This window comes from Lissotriton helveticus, chromosome 5_1 (genome assembly GCF_964261635.1).
Source record: "Lissotriton helveticus chromosome 5_1, aLisHel1.1, whole genome shotgun sequence".
In the NCBI taxonomy this organism is placed as follows: domain Eukaryota; kingdom Metazoa; phylum Chordata; class Amphibia; order Caudata; family Salamandridae; genus Lissotriton; species Lissotriton helveticus.
The window spans coordinates 344,186,802-344,208,966 of record NC_136065.1 but is presented as its reverse complement, the minus strand read 5'-3'; the positions used below and the strand labels follow the sequence as shown (position 1 = coordinate 344,208,966).

The following is a 22,165-nucleotide window of genomic DNA, read 5'->3' as shown; positions in this document are numbered from 1 at the left end:
AGGGCATAAGCAAAATGTGCCCCCAAATCTCCACGGTTTATCATGGGAGCATCTGAATATACAGTTTGTAGTCAAAATGTCTGAAATCAAACAAGTTGAGTGTGTATCTAATATTCATCTAATATTCAGTGTATCCAATAGGTCTACTTGAAATGACTGAAATAAAACAAGTCGAGTGTGCATCTAATATTCAGTGTATCCAATACGTCTACTTGCCTTTATGAGGCATCAGACTACCGAGGGATAAAATTTTAACTAGGAACACTGCTCCAGTAGTTCAAATTCAAACACAGGCAATTTGGAGTTTTGCTTTCTTATTAACGGCCTAAGGCTGTATGCACCAGGTTTATAAGACAAACCATTTTATTTTACTTTTTATTCAAGCAGAAAAGTTAATACATGAATCAATACATTCCTTCCCCAGGTCGACTAAGTAATCATTAAACGAAAAGGAAAACAGAGACGACAGCATATCCAAAAAAGGAGGAATGTATTACTAATTGATATCCATACATGAAGACAATCATGCAACTGCAATATAACAATGATAAAAACAAATTGGGGCTAAGTTTGTTTCACCCTACCCTAAACTCCTCAAGGAGGGAACTCAATCTTCCATATATTTACTTACCTTATTAAAGGACCCAGTTCTTGCCCCATACAAATTTTCTTAATGCGTCACTCTTATTCAACCACTGATAAAAATTGAGAACCTCTGCGGTTCTCCATTTCAGCAATATCAGAGATGTAATAAGCAGTGCTAGATAATAAAATTGTTACTGCGAAACAGTAAGGTCCCTCCTTTGTTCCATTTTATTTTTTCAGAAATGGAGTGAAAATTTGCATCGATTATAGAAAACTGCTCGCTTGAAGTGATACTCTGGGTGTGTCAAACACAAGTAACCTCAACGCCATGTGTAAACGTACAAAATGTACACTTGGAACTCAATGTGACAAAGCTAGGCATGTCTGAGCACTTTAAATGTACACAGCTGCTGTGTGCCCAGGAGCACATCGTGCTGTCCAGGTAGGATCCGGAACGTCTGATAAGCCAACACTGACTCCACACCGACATTCCCCAGGCTGCGCAGAGGTGAGAGTCAGCCGCAGGTGGCACCCAGAGGTTCTTCTGCTGTTTAGTCTGGCTAGAGCTTATCTGTGAGACAAGCCGTGTCGCTAGAGAGGAAGTCCATATCATTTCCTGACGGGTCTCTCCGGATTTGGCACGTCGCACAACAGAACAATCACACCCCTCCCCTTTCCCGCCAGTGACAGTTCATTTCACGACCATTCTTCTAGGTCCTTCTGAAATCCTGCGTGTAAAGAATTTAGTGGATTTTTGTATTTATTTGTTGTAACAGGAGACCAAAACCTGGATTATTTATTTATTGGGGGCCTCCATGAAGAAGCACAATCATAACCAGCTACAGAGAGATAAACCTTTCTTTGGATGAATCTGTGTGCTAAACCATGGAATCATTTAATTCCCTATATGCCTAGATGAAGCGCATTCCAGCCCTCATGCAAACCCGTGCACAAGTTTGTGAGCCAAGCTAATAAGCCCTTTTTTATCACTTCATAGACAAAGTGCACTGCTGCATTTGGGGCCAGTATTATTGTACCTAGGGACAGAAGCATGGCATGCACCTTGATTCAGTAGTCAAGCCTAAACTGTATCAAGATTTCCAAGTCCCAAACATAACAATAGTCCTGGGTATACAAGGATAAAGCTAGGGACCATGTGACGTCTGCATGTCAACAATACTTTAAAAAGTGGGTGAAAGGATAGGTCTTGGGTTGATGATTCAGTATCAAATTCTCTACTTAGATGCAATCTAGTGGAGGAATGGAGGTTGGAAGAATTTAATGTCAACATTAAGGATAGGTGAGCATTTTAGGATACTGGTGCAGATTAACGGTGTTTTGCCTTTTGGCCTCTGGAAAAGCACCAGGGGAAGATTGGCTTCCAACTGAATTCTTTAGAATTACCAAAATCCATACTGTCCCACTATTGGTTTCTGTTTTCAATGAAGCTCTGCATCTGGGACACTTACCTTCTGAATTTGTGCGAGCTTGTATCACGGTACTCCCTAAACCAGGGAAAGACCCTTTGGAATGTTCTAGCTATATGCCTATTTAGTTAATAAATTCTGATATTAAAATTTTAGCTACCTTCTTGGCATTGTCTTGGTTCGGTAATTACCTCCTTAATACACCCCTCTCAAGTTGGGTTTGTCCCAGGTAGCTCATATGCTAATCATCTTCGCATTATCTCGCACTTATTATGGCAGTTGCGAAACAACAAAGAAGAGAATGTTCTTCTTTCATTATACGCGGAAAAAAGCCTTTGACAGAGTAGAATGGGGTTATTTATTCTGTACAATGGAAAGGATGGATTTTGGCAAAGACTTTCTCACCTTAACTAATGGCATGTATTACTCAGGCCCCTGCGTTGAGTCTTATGCAGCAGATTCACGTTCCCATATTTTAACATTAACCGTGGTACTAGGCAAAGTTGCCCACTTTCCCCATTACTGTTTCTACTAGCTTTGGATCCTCTAGTTATAGCCATATGGTCAAATGCTGATATGTATCAAAACCATTGCTGGGGAAATTAAAGCCTTGCATTATACAGACACTTTTGTGTCTTTCATATCCAAAATCATCAGCAAACGCCTTAAACTCACGGTTAAATACATTCTCAAATTTCTCTGGATATAAAATAAACTGGACTAAATGCAAAGCCCTACCAATGACCTTCGTTACTACTGTAGCCACTATCGATGGTGTTCTGTTCAAATGGCTACACTCGAAATTAAACTATTTCGTGATTTTCCTTAAAAGCAGCTTAAAGGATATGGTCGCATTTAATATAAATCCTATCACTGAACAGACTAAAAGAGATGTTTAACGTTGGACAGTTGAATTAATCATTGTAGGGGTACGGTGCAAATTATAAAAATGAATAAGACTCCAAAATGCAATTATGTTTTTAGAATGATTCTACTTTCTATCCCGAGATCTTTATTTAAAACATTAACATCCATTATTTCCCGGTTCATGTGGGTCGGTAGCAGACCTCGTTTAAGTGGTTCCAAATTACACTCCTCATAAGTAAAATGGAGCTTATGTCTTCCCCATTTAGAATCTTATTGGATTACACAACAACTGGCCCATTCTATCTATATGTTACCCACTCATAGGAATACATCATTATGAGTTATACTGGAACGATCCATACTTCAATCTGACTTGGAATTATTACACCAATTGAAGTTTACTAATTCACTACTCCCATCATTTATTCCTCATAATTGGCCTGTCAGAAGGCACATAAGCTTAAAAATACTGTTATTTATTTAAACTTCCGAAGTCCCACTATGGAAAAATGCAGGTGGTATATATAATGGGGCTGACCTTAATTGGCCTCCTTTAACTAGATATAAAATACACAGGATATCAGATGTATTTACGCATTATCAATCTTTGAAGTCATTCTCCAGCTTAGAATAAGAATTTGATTACCCTTCATCACAATTAAATAGATACACTCAACTTTTGTCTACCCTTGCTTTAAGTACAGTAAAAACTCATGACATAACATCTCACTCTCCAATTGCACAGTTTCGGGTCTTTATACCACTCTAATTGACTCCTTTCTCTATAGAAACTTCCAATAATTTAAGATTGTGGTGGTCCACACGTTTGAACATGGAATTTACAGACAAAGAGTGGGACACTATATTAGAAATATATAATAAAGATCTTAGGGATTCTCGCTTTAAATTCAATTACTTCAAAATACTGCATCGTTGGCATTGGTCTCCAGCTAGGTTACACTCAGCTTAACTAAGCCCCGATTCCCTCTGCTGGCGTTGTGGGACACCGGATTGCAATATTATTCATACACTGTTGGAGTGTCCTAATATTCGCCCTTTTTGGCTTCAGATCGAAAATCATTTGAAGACACATTCTTTTACAAATGTGCTAATTCGTCTTTATTTTCTTCTATCATTCATTTGTCTATGTATGAAACTGTGGCTCTGGTATTCATTTTATTTGTTTTGCTCAAATCTCAATGCATCCTTGACCTTTTTGGTTTATATGAAGTTATTTGAATGTTAATCATTGTTTAAGTAATTTTGGAAAAAAACTTTAATAAAGAATTGAGATTTAAAAACAAAACTGTGTTTTGCCACTGATGGAGAGAGGGCTGGTAAAAGACGAAAATACAAAAAAAAGGCAGCCACCTATTACAAATAAAATTCCAGAATTGCAATTGTGACACTATGTCTGATCCTGACTGCCGAAAAGCGGTTAGGGCTACGGGGCTTTCCACAACATGGAGGAGCTCAACTATCAACTTACAAATCCTTTGAGCGAATCCCGTAGGCCAGCAGCATTTTTTGGGCAGTAAGCGTTTAGAAAGAAAAACGAACCAGCCGGCAATATTGAAGGTATAAAATCTACATCGTGGCTCTATTGCGAGTTCTTTATTTAAATCTTAAGCCTTTTCCAAATTCAAGCTGGCTCTGCTAAAAGTATTTTTTGAATGATTGAGGGTTAGAGGGTGGTGACTGCATGTATACTATTCTTCACAGACTCACAGGGATTAAATGCACCCTGAGATACGTGACTTATTAATGACTTAGGCTATTTCAGTGGAGTTGATAGGGAGGTTTGGACATGGTGAAAACAAGGAGCTCTGTGTAGCCCCATTATCTGTCATTCCGCAGTAGATTAGTCATCAGAAGGAATTATGGGACAGCAGTAGTGTTTTAACAGCCACAACAGGTGGGCGTGCGGGACACGAATGTGAATCCTACCTGAGCAGAGTATTTCGCCCGTAGTCGGCCTGCTTCACAGCCTTTGTCGCACACTCGGATTTGCTTTGCTTGCTCCAGCTCCCGCTTCAACCGTATCCTTGACTCGTTGGCCTCTTTCATCTTCTTCTCATTCTCCGCCCGCAACCGCTCAATCTCCTTCCTTAAATTCCGTTTGGCCTCTGTTGCCTCCCGTAGCTTTTCCTTCTTAGCCACACGCAGAAATTCCAATTCCTGTGGTGGGGCGGAGCAAGAATGAAACAGTGGTAAATTATTTTCAAACAAATAGGCAGACTGCTGTAATGCCTATGCACTGGCTGCATGACAAAATAGGCCACTAGGCACACAAGCACTTTTACAGAACACTCATACTATTCGCTCTTACGCAACAATAATACGGACTGTATACACAGGAATCAATTTTGGAATCAGGAGTTCAGACTGGACCTTTGGTCAAATCAACAATTCCCTGAGCCTTCGTTTTTTAACCATACTGTATAAAGTAAACAGATGTGAGCTTCATTGAAAGAGCCCACCATTGGCTTAACTCTGTCATCAGAAGATAACTGAAGTCACCCTTCACAATGCCTTTGTAGTTAGTCTGCAAGTTTGGCTTTATCCAAGTCCTACGAGCTACAGTAACTTTAGGTGTAAGCCAAGCCAAAGCAACATGAAGTGTCTCTGAACCAAGAATGGAGTAAAAAATATGTAACCATTCCAAGTAATAAAGTTACAATGCAGGATGATAGAAAAGGTAAATAAGTATATGTGTTAAAAAAAGGCTTTGGAATGATCTCAAAATAGAATCTCAAAATCAGAAAGGATTGAGAGACGCAAGGATTCACGAACGAACGACTGCAAAGCCATACTTTGGTGGAACACAAAATTAAAAGAAGAGGTCTCCCTCCAGAGGTTAGGATGCACACAAAAAGTGTCTGGCAGCAGTCATAGCTGATGGCATGGTGTCCACTATACTGAAGGTCTGGCTCTGCAGGGCTTGGGCCATTGAAACATGTTCGATGGCTCTCCGAGGGACTGAAGTGGGCGAAATGCTCAGGACAAAAATAAACACCAGAAGTGGCATTTCCTCTCTCTCGCTAAAACTAGCCCATGCATCAGCAGAACTGCTGCTCGGTAACAGTCCACAGCGAGAGCGATAGGAAATCCTGTTCCTCTGAACAATTTCTCAAAACCTAGCCAGACCATTGTTAACGCAACCTCTGCAGGGACTTTCACTGCAGCTACTTTTAGCGCCATGCATGACTGGAAAGGGAACTGCCCTCCTACATCCCACCGGGGGCTGGGACACAGGGTTACTTTTGTGTTAATAAACTGCATATATAAAAGAGACGATTCCGCTTTTAGACATACCACATACCTTTTTATATTACTGCCTAAAATGAAAGTGTACCTAAAAAATATAGCTCAAGGCCCCTGCACCTCTTATATACCGGCAACACAAAGGAAGCAAAATAACAAAGCGATTTATCCAGGATATCCTCATGTGGTCAAACGAATCAGAACAAGAGTTCCTGTGAATTTTAACAAGACCACAGAGTACCCATTGCCATAGACGCACAAGACAGTGAAGTTAAAAAACCTCCCCCTGAACATCAAGGGGGGCGGCCAAAATCCAACTGCTAGAAGCAAAGACAATAGCAAAGGGGCGGAGCAAGGGGGGAAAAAAAGGAGACCAGATGAGTTTTGATGCATTCTTCATTTAGCATAGCCTTCTTAAATTCAATTTAAACTGGAACTGACATCACAGGAAAAAGGCTCAATCTCATTTTGGATAGGTCACCTCGAACAAACCACCATCTCGGGAATGGCTGGCATAAGGTTTGTCCATGCTCCTTTCCAGAAAGTAAATTATTTTGTTTGGAAAAAGAAAATACCCAAGAATGACCTACTACATTCTGTGCTGAATTCCAGAGTCCTACTGATGCCCTTCATGCTGGTCACTCCAGGCTTTTCACGGAACACCCTTCTGGGTGACCCGAAGTGTGGCGATGCAAGAATGGTCCAGGGGGACATTCAGCCACGCTCAGGGCGTGGAGTCCTGGAACGAGCTTCTCAGCAGAGCTTATTTCATGCTTCTATCCCCTGATGTCTGACATAGATGTAGCAGATGGTGCGCGAGACCAGGGTGTCCCAAGGCTTCCTCACAGTGTCTTTGTCTGTTCATTTTCACAGTTAATGATTGGGGTACTTTGTCTTGCCCTCATCACTGTTCTGAACATCACTCTGCCACTGCTTCTAGATGATCACAGCGCGAGGCTAAAATGTTCTAAAGCATTAATTACACTGTTTTAGGTGGATTTGGCTAACCTGCACCTTATCCACTCGTTAAAGTATCAGCCCTCAATGAGATACCAAAGAAATTTTTAGCGTGAGCTTAGTTTCCACAAATCCCTGAACTTTTTGTAGATTACTTGCAGTACCGTACCACCTGAGCAATTTACAGCTTAGAATACTAGTAACTTTGTGACATATAGAGATATGCAATCCAATTATTAGCCGACTTGGCAGCCCATTTGTGTATCGCGCTTTCAAATCCGTACTATGTTGGTGACCAGCAGAGGCACATAAAGACAATATTTAAACAGAATATGGATGCAGTAGGCCAACAGTCAGAAGACATGGGTAAGTTGCTTTCATTTACAGACCAGCCATGAACCAAAAGTCATGCTGATTACTTCACAGTGCGGCATGTCTTATGATATGAAAAAGCAAGACACTGGCCCAGTGGGGAACTCTTACCTGCTGTAAGCTCCTTTTTGCCTGCAGTGCCGCACCAAGCTTCTCCTCTTGCTTCACCCGCATTTTTACCACCTCGTGGAGGAACTTCTCCTTGGACTCCTTGGTGTCGAGGCCGCTGTCGAGGGCTTGTCGCAGGTGCTCCAGCTCGGCTTCCAATCCACTATTATGCGAGTCCGAGTGGGCCGAGGTCTCTGACGTCGAAGTGTTGATGACGCTGGGGGCCGGCATACTTGGTGAACTCATGTCTTTCGCCGAACTGGACGACGTGAAGGAAGGCGAGGAGAGTGAAGATAAAGACGAGGTGACTGCAAAGAAAGACATTGTCATGAGGAAACCTGGCATCACCACATTTCAGCTAATCAGATTAAGGGCAGAAATCATTTGACATAGTTTGATGTGAAAGAAGCTAAACGTAACTTGCCCGTCCCCTCGGAGGGGATTGCTACCAGACAATATAACTGAATAGATGTATTTTTAATGCCTTTCAACAGATATTAAACTTTTTATGAGCAGGTATTTTAGAACCTAATTTCAAGCCCCTCCACCTCACCCAAGCAAACGTAGGTTACACATGCATTCCCCATACTGTCTACCAGGCTTGTATGCATAACATGGCTGTGCATATCCTGACCCCTCCATCAAGGATAAAACAAATGTTTTTCTTCCCTTTCCAACAACTGCCTACATAGTGTCTTGCAATTCGTTTTTTTCAGAATAAAATATGGGCAAGAAAGATTAAGGATTTAATTAATAATTAATCAATATAATTAAATGACCCCATCCCACTGAGGCCCCTTGTTTCCAGTTCAGGGCTTTCATTTAAATTGATAAAATCTGAAATTTGTAGGCTTGGTTCAGTTCAAATTGATAAACTTCAAAATAGAGCTTCTTCAAAGGAAAATCTACAACTGGAAAAGTTGTGTCCCAATGAAATGTTGTCATCTAGTATGATAAACACTTTAAGAAGTTGTTTGTAGAAGCACTCTTGTTTACTTCAGTTTATCAGAGTATCTGCGCATGAAGGAGAATATTGAGAACAAAGGTCCAAACGCTCTTAAGAAATCCGATAGGTGGGCTCAAGTTATAATATATTGCTCATTAGAACACTGGAATGTTAGGAGCCCCATTGAAGATAATGAAATGGAGCAGAACCAATAATGGCTGGTATAAACTAACTTTTTTAACATTCCAATGTTGGTCTCTCAGTTTCTCCTTTTTAATTTAAAACATTCTACCCTTAGTATGTGCAATGTTCTAAGAGCCTTATAGGCTTTCTTCTGGCTTGTCCTACTACGCCAGTTGTTAAAAGCCATCTCTCTCGTTGCAGGTCCTCACCTGCAGCTCGAGCCTACAATTTGGGTTCAGGGCCATTAACAAGTAGTGTAGCAGCGGGCTATAAGAGAGGCATTGTCAGTTCCTAAAGGTTCCAAGTTTTGTCCCAAGGACAAGTCTGGCATGAGGAAGATCACCGGGTTTAACTGATAAAGCATAGTCAGATAGTAGCTGAAATTAAACGTCAAGCCTCTTGCTACCAATGCAAGCAAGTAAATAGACTATTTTTCCTCAAGTAAGCTGCTAGAGTCCAGGATGTAAATAAGACTGCCTTTTGAGTTTGAGAAACCAGAGAACTTATGGAAGGATAAGGTTTTCAATTATTTTCACCTGGTGAACGGGGAACACAACAGCGAGAAATAATTTTCTGTTTCAAAGTCTACTGCTTCTGAACTAAAGCCATTTAAACACAACGGTGCCCACATTGATATATATTAATAATAAAAGTGTCCACTCACACTTACATTCCTCTCGAGTTTCCACTTCGATCTCTGCCTCAGACTCCTTCTCTTCCTCGGCGACCGCCACAGCGTCAGGTACTATGGAAGGCGTTGGCGTCTCGGTCACCTCTGGGTTTTCTGCTGTGAGTCTTCGTTTTCGGGACGGCACTGGGCTACTACCCAGGGTTTCACTACTCCGGGGTGTCGTCGTCGTCGTTGTTGAGCCTGGAGAACTGTGAATGATCTTCGGTTGTGTGGCGGCCGGTGCCAGGGCGACATTGGGTGCCACAGAGTTCTCAAAACTTTTGTAGTTGTAGAAACTGCCAATTCGTAGAAAGAAAATGGGTAAAATAAGTTATGTGATGTTGTTAATTCTATTCCTCATGTTGCCTTAGTCTTGTGTCGGCGTAAATAAATTCTTTCTTTTACGTGTTTATTCGTGAGAGCTGCTTGTAGTAACGGGACAATATGCATATTTCTTGTTCCACTAAAATGTGGCATGGCAAAGCTAATAGGCATGAAACCCTGCTAGGTGTTGCTTTTTCAGTAAAGTATTTGATTTTAACAAGGTCAATAAATTTAGAAATACCGAAATTTGGGGGTTAGACATTTTAAACCATGATATTCCAGAATAAATAATTTACCAATCGAAATGTTGCCAAAAATATTTAAACAAAGACTTGTAGAGTGATAACAAGTGTTTTTGTAGCCATAAATAAATAAATAAATAAATCAAGGAGACCTTATGGTGTACCTCACTGGCCACAGAAAAACAACCATATTCCGTATTCTAGTGGGTGACGTCTAAAGTGCTACGGTACACTTTGCAGTGAAGAAGCATGCAATAGTTTCTGCCTATCATGAAGCACATATACAAAAGCCCACACTTCAGGAAAATTATTAAGTTTTATGCACTCAGGCAAACATTTTCTAAAGACTCTCTTCCTGGTTGGGTAAGGGTTAGACCCAAATTTAAAGCTACAACAACCACCTAGATTTTCTTGTAACACTACAGCAAATATTTTATTAGATTTGCATTGTTCTGGTAACAACTCTCATCTGTAACTTAATCCTGCGAGTCTAGGTGCAAAATTGAGCTCAACTTTGAAACATCCAATTCTTTCCTGTATGTTTTCTGCGGAATGCAACATCCAATAGCTAGCTCGTGTGTGTGAGTGTATGTAGTAAATGCACAAGACATTAGTCCAATACCACAGCTACACACCACACATACATTCACAACATTATCTATGTACACACACTGCATGCTTCGAAAATACACACACACATACAGGCACACCCACACTTCCAATTCTTTAAAAGTTTCTATGCAATGCTGGATGTTACTGAGACGACCATACTGCATCTAAATGGTCAGCTAATAAATAAACATGCAAAGCAAATGAAAATATTGTGTGAAATGAGCAAAGTGGAAAAAGCATATAAACGTAAATGAAGGAAAACACCTACGCATTATGTTCGGAATGACTGCCCGGGCGCTCAGGCGTCTGCAGGACAGGGGGGCCGGTGCTAAGAAATGATAACTCCTCCCTAGGAACAATCAAACAAAAACATGGAAAGGTGAGGGTGGAGGAAAAGAAAGCATGTGATGGGGTGATGAGAAAAACAAAAGCAGGGCAGCATTGGCAGACGCGCTCCCGGTCCATGTTAATAATATGGATGTTCTCAAAGGGAGCATCACTCGTGCTCCACACAACATACCCCATAGAGGCGCCTCAAACAGTTGCATCTAAAGAATTACTGGAAGAGGTTTGTGTCCTGGTGTGTAGAATGCAGGGGTATCATTCTGCAAGAGTACCAGTGGTGCTCTAATAAAGACTTTCTATGGCACAATTCAGGAGTTCAACTGTTTTTCCTCAAAATATGGTGCGTAGAATAGATAGAACAGTTATAGTTACATCACAGATATTCTCAACAGTTGAGATTAACATTCCTGATGGGAATTGGGAAATAAATCTCCACAGCTGCCACAAGGCTGTATATGTGTGTATATACATATATATTTTAATACATATATATATATATATATATATATATATATATACACACACACACACACACACATTTACACACTTATATATATATATATATATATATTCGGTATGTTGCCATCTACAATCCAGCATGCTCAGCCGAACAGAAGGATGAAGCGAGACCCGGTTGTTTGGTGTAAATTATTTATTAGCCCAAAATAATAATAATTATATATATATATATATATATATATATATATATATATATATATATATATATATATATATATATTTAAAAAAAAATTCAACAAAGGCTGCCACACTCTGGAACTTTGTCTTTATGTTTTATTACACAGAGCCCAGTCTGACACAGACTGGGCTCTGTGTAATAAAACATAAAGACAAAGTTCCAGAGTGTGGCGGACTTTGTTTAAAAATTGACCCTGGCTATTGGTTTGGCCCAACGCCTGCACCCGCTGATGAGCGATCCGGCGAATAAACCACATTGATGAAAAAAATTAATATATAGATAGATAGATAAATTAAACTCTTTAAACAAGAGAGTTGACTCCCAAACAATAGTGAGGGAGTATGAAACGTGTTGGCGCCTCTCCATGCCGCGAGATAGCGCAAGTTATTGATACATATCAAGCCTCTATTGGTGATTTTGTGAGGTTCAACACCCGTTTTCAGGCCACTTTAAAACCCAAGAACAAACAATTGCTTTCTCCATCCCCCACTGGTCAAAGGGTCTCACACATCCAAGAGTCTGAAGGGGTTCGGAGTATGTTCTTGCATTATCAGTTCCTCCAGGCCCTGCTTACCTGTCTCGAATGAGCAAGGGAAGATGGCCGGGAACTTCCTTTTCATTTGATGAAATGGCTGGAGACCAGGGCCGGAAGGCTGAGAGGCGCTGCCGTGGATGCATGCAGCCGATATTCTACAAGTGTTTAAAGAAGCACACAAAGAATTAAGATGAAATCCAGTAAAAGAGTGTTAAATAAGAATCAAAAGAATACATGTTAAGAACACAAGATGACCAGTATTTCTGAAACTGCCCTGTCCTTAGATACCCCCATTACACTGATGTGTACAACAGGCTGTTAACATGCAAGGTGCACAACATGTCCATATTGTTTGGTGTAGAGAGCCTGCTCCAATGAGTGGTGTACAGTGAGTGCCCCATTTGTAAGTACAAAGCGTCACCAGGCACAAAACATAGACTTTTTTTTAATTTGTAGTTTAATGATGCGGTATCTGTACGGCCATTAATTTCCCTTACTTAGCCTGCATATCACTGAGATATTCTACTGAGTTACAAAACAGGACCATGAATACAAACTGGAACAGAACAAGCTTGGCTCTGCATGATCTTAGGATCAACCTTATCCAGGCCCCTTTTGCATTTTCAGTGTATGAGAGTCCAAGGAAAACCCAAGACTACACATCCCAGAATGCTCTGGACATGCAATGAACCCAGAATAGCAAGTAGCTTTGGAGGTGATTGAGAGTATGGTGAAGAACTTGCCCAATTTTTAGAGGATGCCTTGCATCCACCAAACTCTAAATAACTAAAATATTGTCTTTACGAAATGCAAAAGAGCCACATCACGAATATGCTTCAAGTGTCCTTCCACTTTTATGCATTACCTTGTCAAATCTTCCCAGACAAACACGTTACTCAACACCACACAAGGGATTGCCAACCAATAGACACAAATGACAAGTCTACACGCCCGAAAGAGAAGAAAGTCACTAATAGCAGAGAATCGAAATATCCTTGCCTCGGGATGCTGTGTGCCCGTCAGTGCCTGCAGTCAAAACTGCGCCTTTGAGGACTTATTGTTGTGCCTCCTGGGGACCAAACAGACAACAGGAAAAACAGAGGTCCCAAATTCTCAGCAGAGACTTGCCATAGCAGTCCAATACCAGTCACTTTACACAAGTACGCCAGCATCTTTCAAGCCACTGGGCTCCATGTGCAAAGCATCTTCAAATAAAAACAAGTGTTTGTACCTAGGTGCTCCACTGAAGAGGGACAGCTCATCCCTCACCTCATTTAGGTCCTATATAAAAAAAAATAAAAAATGAGCTCCCTAAACCAAAAACATATCCAACAATATTAACTTACGCCAATTTCCTGCTATTTCAATGCATTAAAACTCGGCACATGGCCCATTAGGCTGCACATGTATTGAATGGCGCCAGTATTCCGGAAAAGGGAGGTACACTGTACCCCGCTGGCATAGTGCTGGCAGGGCGCTGGCGCAATGTCTGCCATGGCTACAGGTCTGCGGAGTTCGCGGACGGCTTTTCCAAGACCTCAGCTCAGGTTTTTGTCTTGTTAGTGCAGATTGCTTAGCAACTTTCCCTGGAAGCCCAGAGCTGGATTAGAAGTGAAATCCGGTGCAGTTGCTGCCTGCCAGTAAATACTCGGTGACGTGAGACTGGCCAAGCGGGGTGGGGATGATGGAGGCTTTCTTGGATCCCTGACAGCACACTGGGGCCGAGTTTGCTCATGGCTGGGCATGCCAGGAGACCTCAACTAAACTGAAGGCACAGGATGAAGGAACATAGCTACCAGGTCCAACCACGGGGCAGGAAATAGGAGTACCTTGTTGGAATTCGCCAGCGACTGTAACCAATTCGACTGCTTCTCCTTCTCTGCAGAAGAGGGGGATAAAGGGCGCAAGTCATCATTCTTGGGTTTCTTGGCCGCAGGTTCGGAAGAAATCTACAAGAGATAAACAGATTGGTTAATACTGAAAGGTAGGACACCATACGGTTACAGCTATTAGGCACATATGAATCACAGCTCTTTAAAAACAAGTATTGTATGCGTTCGGTTTCCACCATGGCTCCTGAAGGAGTGTGAACCACACAATACGGCGTAAGCAGGCTTCAGTTTCCACAGTCACAACTTCGAAAAACGAAGTGGGGATCCCAACTGCAACTACACTTGGAGGAGCCAAACTTTTGAGCCCTGCACCAATAAATCCACCGTTTTCCCCATACATGTTGATGGACCACAGCTGCACCCATCGGGTGTAAGCTAACTCTGCCATGCACCCAAGAACCGTGGTATCGGATATCCTAGTCGAACACAACCACAGTTTTAGGCCTGGATAGGAAGCCGATCATACATAAGGGTGCACTTAGAACCACCATTTATTGTTCAGCCTCACCCAAACAAGCTGATAAGAGGCACTCAACTTCTAAGGCAATAACCACTCAAACAATGTATCCTTCCGCAACTTTAAGTGTCAAAACAGACCAAACCCTGCAAACAGAGACAAACATCTTCCATTAACGGAAAAGACGAATGGGGAGGACTCGAGAGAGTATGAAAGAAAATGTACTAACCCACTGCAACAAAGTGAAGCAACAGGTCCCACACATATGAATGAGCTCCACTCTCTTTGCAGAGACAGCAATATCGGATGCCATCCCAAGCTGTACAGAATACATTTAAAACTCGGCAGAACACTGTGGGACTCTGTTTTCCTTGGTATTTATTTTTTATTTGCAATGGTTGTTAGGCCGATGACTTCACTCACTCACAGCTGCAGTGTGTTCTGGGTAGAGTGCCAAGTTTGGCTTTGTCCGTTCCTCGGCCAGGCCTGTAAACCCCACCCTTCACAGCATATGAAAAATCTCTCTGGCTGGCTGTTGCATTCCCTCCAATGCATGAAATCATATGAGCAAAAAACAATAGTCAAGAGTGGCTCATAAACTAGCAGAGCAGATTTAATGGCCGCACAGAGACTATCGGTGAACACTGACTAAAGTAAGACAAATCTACTGGGGGTCTGGCTGCCGAACACATCACATCATTCACGCTACAGCCCGAACCTGGTGCCATATATCAGCATCAGTCACTGTGAAGTCCACTGGCATAGACTTCCAAACTTGGCTCAACTACATGAACTTGGACAGCTTCAAACCCCAACTTTCACCAATGCCAAGCCACTCTTTTCATCCTAGATGCCAATTTCACCATCAGGAAACAAATTACCAAGAAAACCAAGACAGCCTGGTACCAGATCACTTGAATGAAAGTGACAACATTCCCCCCCAAAAAAGCAAATTTGGCACACCCACAGCCAGGACACTATAATGCAGATACATCATCTACAAAGCCATCACAACCGGCACGCCCACCTGCCCAGCTGGCTGTCGAGAGCTCACCACCCTTGTGGCTCTTGGAACACCCACAGCCAGGACACCATAATTCTGAAGACTAAGAATGCAAACAAGGAAGAACAAGGCAACCAACATGTGTCTCCATGTATGCACCCAGGAATTAAAACAACACCCCTGTATCAATCAGGACCGCCTAACGATATGACAGTTTAGTAAGGGGCTGAAGCCCAGCTACTGACCGCAGCACTACATCACAGCGCAGCAACAGTCCACGTACACCCTGAGGTACCAGCTATTGCTCCCGCTACTTCTCGGGGGTATCTTTGCCTAAGACGAGGTAGATATCTCCACTAGGTTTGCGCTACACAAATACCACACACACATTCGTGCACACAGCAAGTACAGGGCCCAGGTCTTCGCCAGCGCAGAGGCCTGCAGCTTCCCTGTGCCGTGCCTCGGGGCTGTGGTGGAGCATTTCGAAGCAGCCCTTATTAATATGTGCTTGGGAAGTATTCATTTCCCATCTAATTCAGTGTCAAAAAGTGAACCGTGGCTGTGCTAACAGCGCGGCGCTAGGAAAAAGTGAGTGCGTCCCAAGGTGCTGCGAGGCTGCGGTGACAGCATCGCCCAGTTATTTGGCAAGCGCCTCCTGATCCCCCGGCCCATTCACTAGGGACGGGAGGGGCGGGGAGAGGGTGGCGGGGAGAGGGTGGGGGGGAGCGGGCTGGAGGAACAGGTGGCAAACTGCAGAGTGAACAGACCTTTTGGAGCGGATCTGCAGGGACACCATTCTGTGCAGGCGAGGCTGATGGACAGCCACCGGGGAGGGAGGGGGATAAAGCTGCCCCCCACGCACACACTCCGCACAATCCATCCAACGGATAATTGTAGTAATTGGATTTGTTGCACGGCTCAAGGGGAAAAACAAATGCTTGGGGCAGAAAAGGGGAAAAGAGAGTAACAGTGAGAGTTAAAGGCAGGGCCTTTATGGAGACAGCAGGTGGAAGGGGCACCGGGGGCGTCCAGAGGGTGTGGGAGTAGACACGTGCAGCGCCAAGAAGCGCGACTGGTTCATGCACGCAGGGAGCCTGTGGCCAGCACACCGATAGCGCTGCAGGAAAAAGTTCGCAAAAAGTAAACGATCGAACGTAGATTTGTAACCAGACTACAGGGGCCTGTAACGAGCTGCGCGCGCCTTCAGGGGCCGAGCGAAGTTCTGTAAAGCACCAGAAAGAAGTGCTATATGGGCGTTCAGCCAGAAATGACCAGTGGGGATGGGGTAGGGCAGACTGCACACCCCCAGATCTTCAGAATCCCTAGCCTGTCATGCAGCCAGGATTCCCCGAGAACAGGATACATTCTCCACTCCTCGGTATCCTGAATATAAAGGATGAAAAATCCCATACACAAGCTAGGAGGAAAGGAACCAAAATCGGTCACTATCGACTAATCCGACAGAAAACAAAAAATGCATTTGCCACATTAAAAAAAAAAATCTTGGGAGTACGTGCTGGTTGTCAATTTTCGGTCCTCCTGCTACGTGCTCTGCTGCAGATGCAAGTCAGCTTTCTCCCGAAATGTGTTATCTTAGTCTCCCACCAGTTGCCAAGCCACGCAGCATACGTAGGCCTCAAGGCGGCCAAAATTATCACTGCGCGTGCAGTTCCTGGAGGCAGCACTGAGGGCAGAGATCAGAAAAGGAAAGCTAACCAACGACAAAGAAGTCAAGCGCTAGAAAGGCCAAAAATGTCAGAGGTCCTCATTTTATCCTGCAGAAAGGAATGATCTGAAGGTCCCAAAAGAGTGCTCTAGTGGCCTAGATGTCGTCTGTGAAACCTGCAGTCCTTCTTTCCAACTAGCTGTGTGATCCTGGGCAATCACTGTTATGTCTATGTGCCAGTTCCTTAAACTCCAAAGCAAGAAGAAGCAGGATTACTCAGTCTAGCTCATTCTACAATATATGCTCAGTAGCATAAGACAAGCAGTGGATACGCATAAATCCACCAATGAATTGGACTTTAAACTTGAACATAAGGATTAAAATCATCTATTCTGCCCTATGCTTTTCAATGCACCTTTTGTGTGTACAAATGGAACACTAAATGAAGAACGATGAAATCTGTATGTGGTGCATTACCCAACCGCCCATTGGCTGCGAACCATTCTCTCACAGATACAATGCGGTCTCCAGTTTTACCACTGCATATGGAGCAGGAGTACTGACCTGCACAGAGCTCACCCAATAAACTGGCGCAGTGCTGGCTGACTGCAGGATGCCATGTCTCATCACCAAGTGTATAACTTGGCTACAGTGGGTTTGGAACACAAAACTTAAAAAGTACTTCAAATTATTCACCAGCCAGAAATTTTGGACAAAACTGGGCCAATGTCGTGCTCAGAGGACCCACTTAAGTTCAGGTAAGAGGGTTAACTCCAGCCGATGCCACCGGCGCTTCATGCTCCTATTCCACGACTGTGAGTATGCAACTGTGGTCCAGTGATCCCTGTTCACATTCACAGCAATGAAAATTATTGGAAAGGTATGAGTATGCATGTGAAGACAACAACCGTAAGTTAGAACTATTTTTGTTGTTGGGCCATGAAAATGCAAACCACAGCAAGCTTTGATTGTGTACTTCTGAACAGCACAACAATGTTCGATAGATCAGTTCCAGCACCTGGCCAGGCTTGGACTGGACATTCTTGGTCTACCAAGGTAGGAACAGGGAGCATCAGACAACTGGTCAGGCATGGGAAAAGCAGCCATCATACTAAACCAAGCCTGGATGGGCACCAGTGCCATGCCACCTACACAGACTAACTATGGGAAGTAACCTCTGACAACTATGGGTGTAAGATATGGACAGGCTACTTGGTGACCTGGCCAGCACTGAACAAAACTCATGCTCCAATTGTCTAGGAAAGGACAAGGCTTCCTTGCACCATGACTAGGGCCTCTGGTTACGTCGCCGGCCAAGGGCATGGCAGCTCTAGCAACTCACCAACACGTCAAGACAGATTTTCCATCAAAGAACAGAGCAAATAGCTTAGTTGCTTCATCTGCAGCTGGTTCATGCAAAGAAGTCTGGGTCAGCTCTGCCAGGAAAGGGTGGATCTTCCTGTTTCACAAGACACACTAGCAAGGCGTGAAAATACAGACACTTTCTCATCGAGATCGCAAACCGCAGGCACTGGCGCCGCCGCTAGCCACCGGCTGACAGAAACCTCCAAAGATAGATATGCTGGAGATTATGAAGTGTCAGACAAAAATTGTAAGAAGAAACAACAAAAGAGAACTTCAAAAAAGGGAACAAAAGCCAAGACAAATCTCACCACCCACTTGAAGAAAAAAAAAGGGCCTGGCCATTTTAAAAGGATTACTGGCCTTACAGACAGCCGAGGTGGGAAAACACATTTCTAATTAGCAATGGCACAAGAGCCCAAGAGAAATTGGGAGGAAATATGGTCTAATGGACAAACTAATGGATCCGGTTATATGAATGAAGTTTAATCCATCTTCCACACCTGGCCACATTGTGTGATCCAGGCAAACCATCCCTGTGTATTAATCCTAATGAGTTTACAAAGCTAAGGGCATGTAGAAACATGTTAAGGTCAGTATTGAGTGTGATAAAAGACACAGGTTTTATAGACATGATTTTAATGCCAATGGTTGCATGCAATCAATAGAGATTAAAAATGTTTTTCAGGATGCAGAACAATGGAACAAATCTACATATTACACCATTTGGTACCCTTTTTTTAAACCAACAAAATGTGGCAACCCCAAAATATAAAAAAAAAATCAAACGGAAGGAGTTTTGTTCCGATTCTACCATACTGCAGAGAAATCTACAGTTAAAATTCAACAAAATAAAAACTGAGCTCAGGAAATCTGGAAGTCGTTACAGTAATTTGTCTGGTCATTTATTTTCAAAATGCTTGCTGAAAAGGTATTTCGGTCACTCACTTCTTGTGAGCGCCCAGTATGGGTGCAACTGAAATGTTGGGTGGGACTACAAAACACTGGGTGCCCAAGAAGCAAGACCTTCAGGCTGGCAGAGGCAGACAGGCACACAGATGAGCCGAGAGAGCTGCAACTGAATGACATGGTCCTAGAGTAAACCAAATAGACATCAGTTCTAACCTTTAAAAGACAGGTTGTAATCAAGCCGCCATTTGAAGTGTCGAAAAGATGATGGGAGTAAGTGAAAGGAAATGTTTTTCTGCCACACCCAAAACACCATTGTTAGAACAGCTTTCAAGGGCCCAGTACTTCAATGACAGAGCAGACCACTTTCATTGCCACATTTATGTAAGGCCATGCCCCTCTCCTCTCTTAGCAGTGAGAAAAAAAGTCACACGACCCTGCCTGTTGAACCAAGTTTACTTAGATAAAATGCATGTTCCTGTTTTACATTGGCAATGTTTCTATATAATGTGCGCGCACATAATTCCCAGGCGTTTCAGGTTAATTTCCTACCAAACTTCCCCCTTATTATTAAAACACTAGCCCAAATGGATATGAAATTTACACTCAAACTGACATGTTTATGCGGTTCTAGAAAATGAAGCTGGCCAGTGTTTCTTACCAAGAAACTTATTTTCTACCAATTCTGCTTGGATTCAACTTTACACCATTACACTATCTGAGAACTGTACTTTACAGTCGAAATCAACTCAGAGAAAAATAACAGATAATTATCTCCGTTTCACTACAAAAAATAAAGCATAGGATTACTTTATTAGAGGACGGATTCGACACTTCAGTTGTATGGGTGAATAGTTGATGGAAGGCGTTGATAGGTTCTTGTACTGTTTCTTTCAGACTAACAAGATTGCCAATTCGTGGGCGGTTGGTTTTCATTGCAGCCTGCCGCCAGAGGTCACTCCAGTGCCCATTTCTACGGCGGCCGGAGAAGGCTAAACACTCTTCACAAAGGCCCGTCCACACTCAGAACTGGCAAGCACTACTACAGACCACCCTGTTATAGGGACGTAGGGCGGAAGCGCCCTTACACACTCAAAACCCAAAAACGTCAGGTCCGCGGGAAATACGTCACAGTCACCTGCTGGCATGCCACGTGAGAAGGGCAGAATCACTGTAGGGCAGCTACATGGAGAACAAGCCTGCCCTAGCCGGCACAGAGGTGACCACCAGTGAAACGTATAGACAGCCCAATTGAGTTAAACAATGAATTTCGGGGGACCTTGGAAGAGAACAATTACTTTAATGTCAACGTCTGCTTGAGAAAATGTACTGTGTATAAATCCCTTAAAATAAACAAGTAAACTGCATAACTGCAAGCAAGTGGGCTTGCTGCGCCTTAGTGTAACCCTGCTACTGTAATGTGCGCGGAGAAGCCCCCGCCTCTGCCTGCTAAGAGAAACAACCCCGAAAATAAAGAGCTCAGCTGAACAACTCTGAAAAGAAGAAAAATGGGTAATAAAATATAGCTCTCACATTTCAAATGAACAGGACTAGCCAATGAGGAGGTAGAGCGGTCTATCCCATAATGACCGTTACACAATTAAAGGAAACCGTATTTAAGAAGGAATCCCTCGCCCGCCCCTCCCCAAAGAAGTTGTGTGGTCAGACAGAAGATAAACAATGCGACCAAAAATGTGGGTCACTTCCTTATTTAACTGCTTTGTGCTTGATTACAAGAGCTATTTTTAAATTCACTAACTAGGCTTAGGATGGGGAGCACCGGTGCGCGCTCACAACGGAAAACCACAATTATTGTTTATGAACGTGAAGTCCTTGGGAGTTTGACGAGTCTGGGCCAGACATAACATTGCCTGTTTCCACAGGGCTCCGCCCCGACGCCCCCGGGGCTGACCGAGGTGGTCAAACTTGTGAAGTCACTCCAGACATGCCGGCCCTGCCGAGCTTTACTCACAGCCACATCCAGAGCAAGCAGAGAGGAAAATAAATGAAAAGAAAGCGAAGATGCCCCACAACTTAGGTTTCAAACAGCCAAGTACAGCTGACGCACGTCGAAAATATCCAAAACAGTTGGATCCCAGCTGTGGAAGGATGTGGGTGGCTTGGCAGAGGGTATATCTTACTAGGTAAACAGTCAAAAACTTTGTAACCAGTTGAGTGGCACAACAAATACATTTTTACAGGCTAGCGATCGATTGATTCACGTCAAATACATCCGGGCAGCCTGGATAGATGCTCGCCTGTGTTGAAGTATATCAGCGCACACAGATCAATGAATGCCACATGGTCGGCCTGCACAAAACCAACCACTGGGGACAACGAGCTGCAACGCCCCGGAGAGGCCTGGGAGGGTTTCTCAGCATCCGGACAAATCAAGCGGCCTAAACCAGGTATATGTACTTGTTCGGATGGATGGGCACCTGATCATGAAAGGGCAGATCTAACACGATGGAGAATGTCCTCTTTATTAAGAATGTGGCCGAGGGGACAGAGGTGATGCCACAAACTCACGCTTGGCCTTTTGATAACACAGCAACAGGAGGGTGAAGGGGGGCCCAGGCTCAGAGCAGGTACTCTGCATCTTAGTAAAAGGGACATTCCCACTGAATGGTAGCAGGTAAATTAGTGCACTGTGTTGTCGTTTCTTCAAGTCGATTTTTATGTGCCTACCAGCACGTTAGCTCAGAGGGGTTTAATCCCTTTTCGCTCAGAGTTTTCTATAAT

The 22,165-nt window shown here is 43.2% G+C and overlaps 1 protein-coding gene across 2 annotated transcripts in view; it reads right to left on the bottom strand.

Moving 5' to 3' along the window:
• The window catches only part of SKI (SKI proto-oncogene), a 141,866-nt gene that overhangs the window by 5,556 nt on the left and 114,145 nt on the right, over positions 1-22,165 (bottom strand). Inside the window, exons 2-7 of one of the 2 annotated variants that reach the window (XM_078642463.1) lie at positions 13,964-14,083; positions 12,174-12,289; positions 10,826-10,906; positions 9,380-9,675; positions 7,584-7,888; positions 4,827-5,057 (exon numbers count right to left, since the gene is read on the bottom strand). In XM_078642463.1, coding sequence (XP_078498589.1) covers positions 4,827-5,057; positions 7,584-7,888; positions 9,380-9,675; positions 10,826-10,906; positions 12,174-12,289; positions 13,964-14,083 — 1,149 coding nt within the window. Of the gene's footprint in view, positions 1-4,826; positions 5,058-7,583; positions 7,889-9,373; positions 9,676-10,825; positions 10,907-12,173; positions 12,290-13,963; positions 14,084-22,165 lie in introns of both variants that reach the window. The other variant, XM_078642462.1, reaches the window with a different exon arrangement.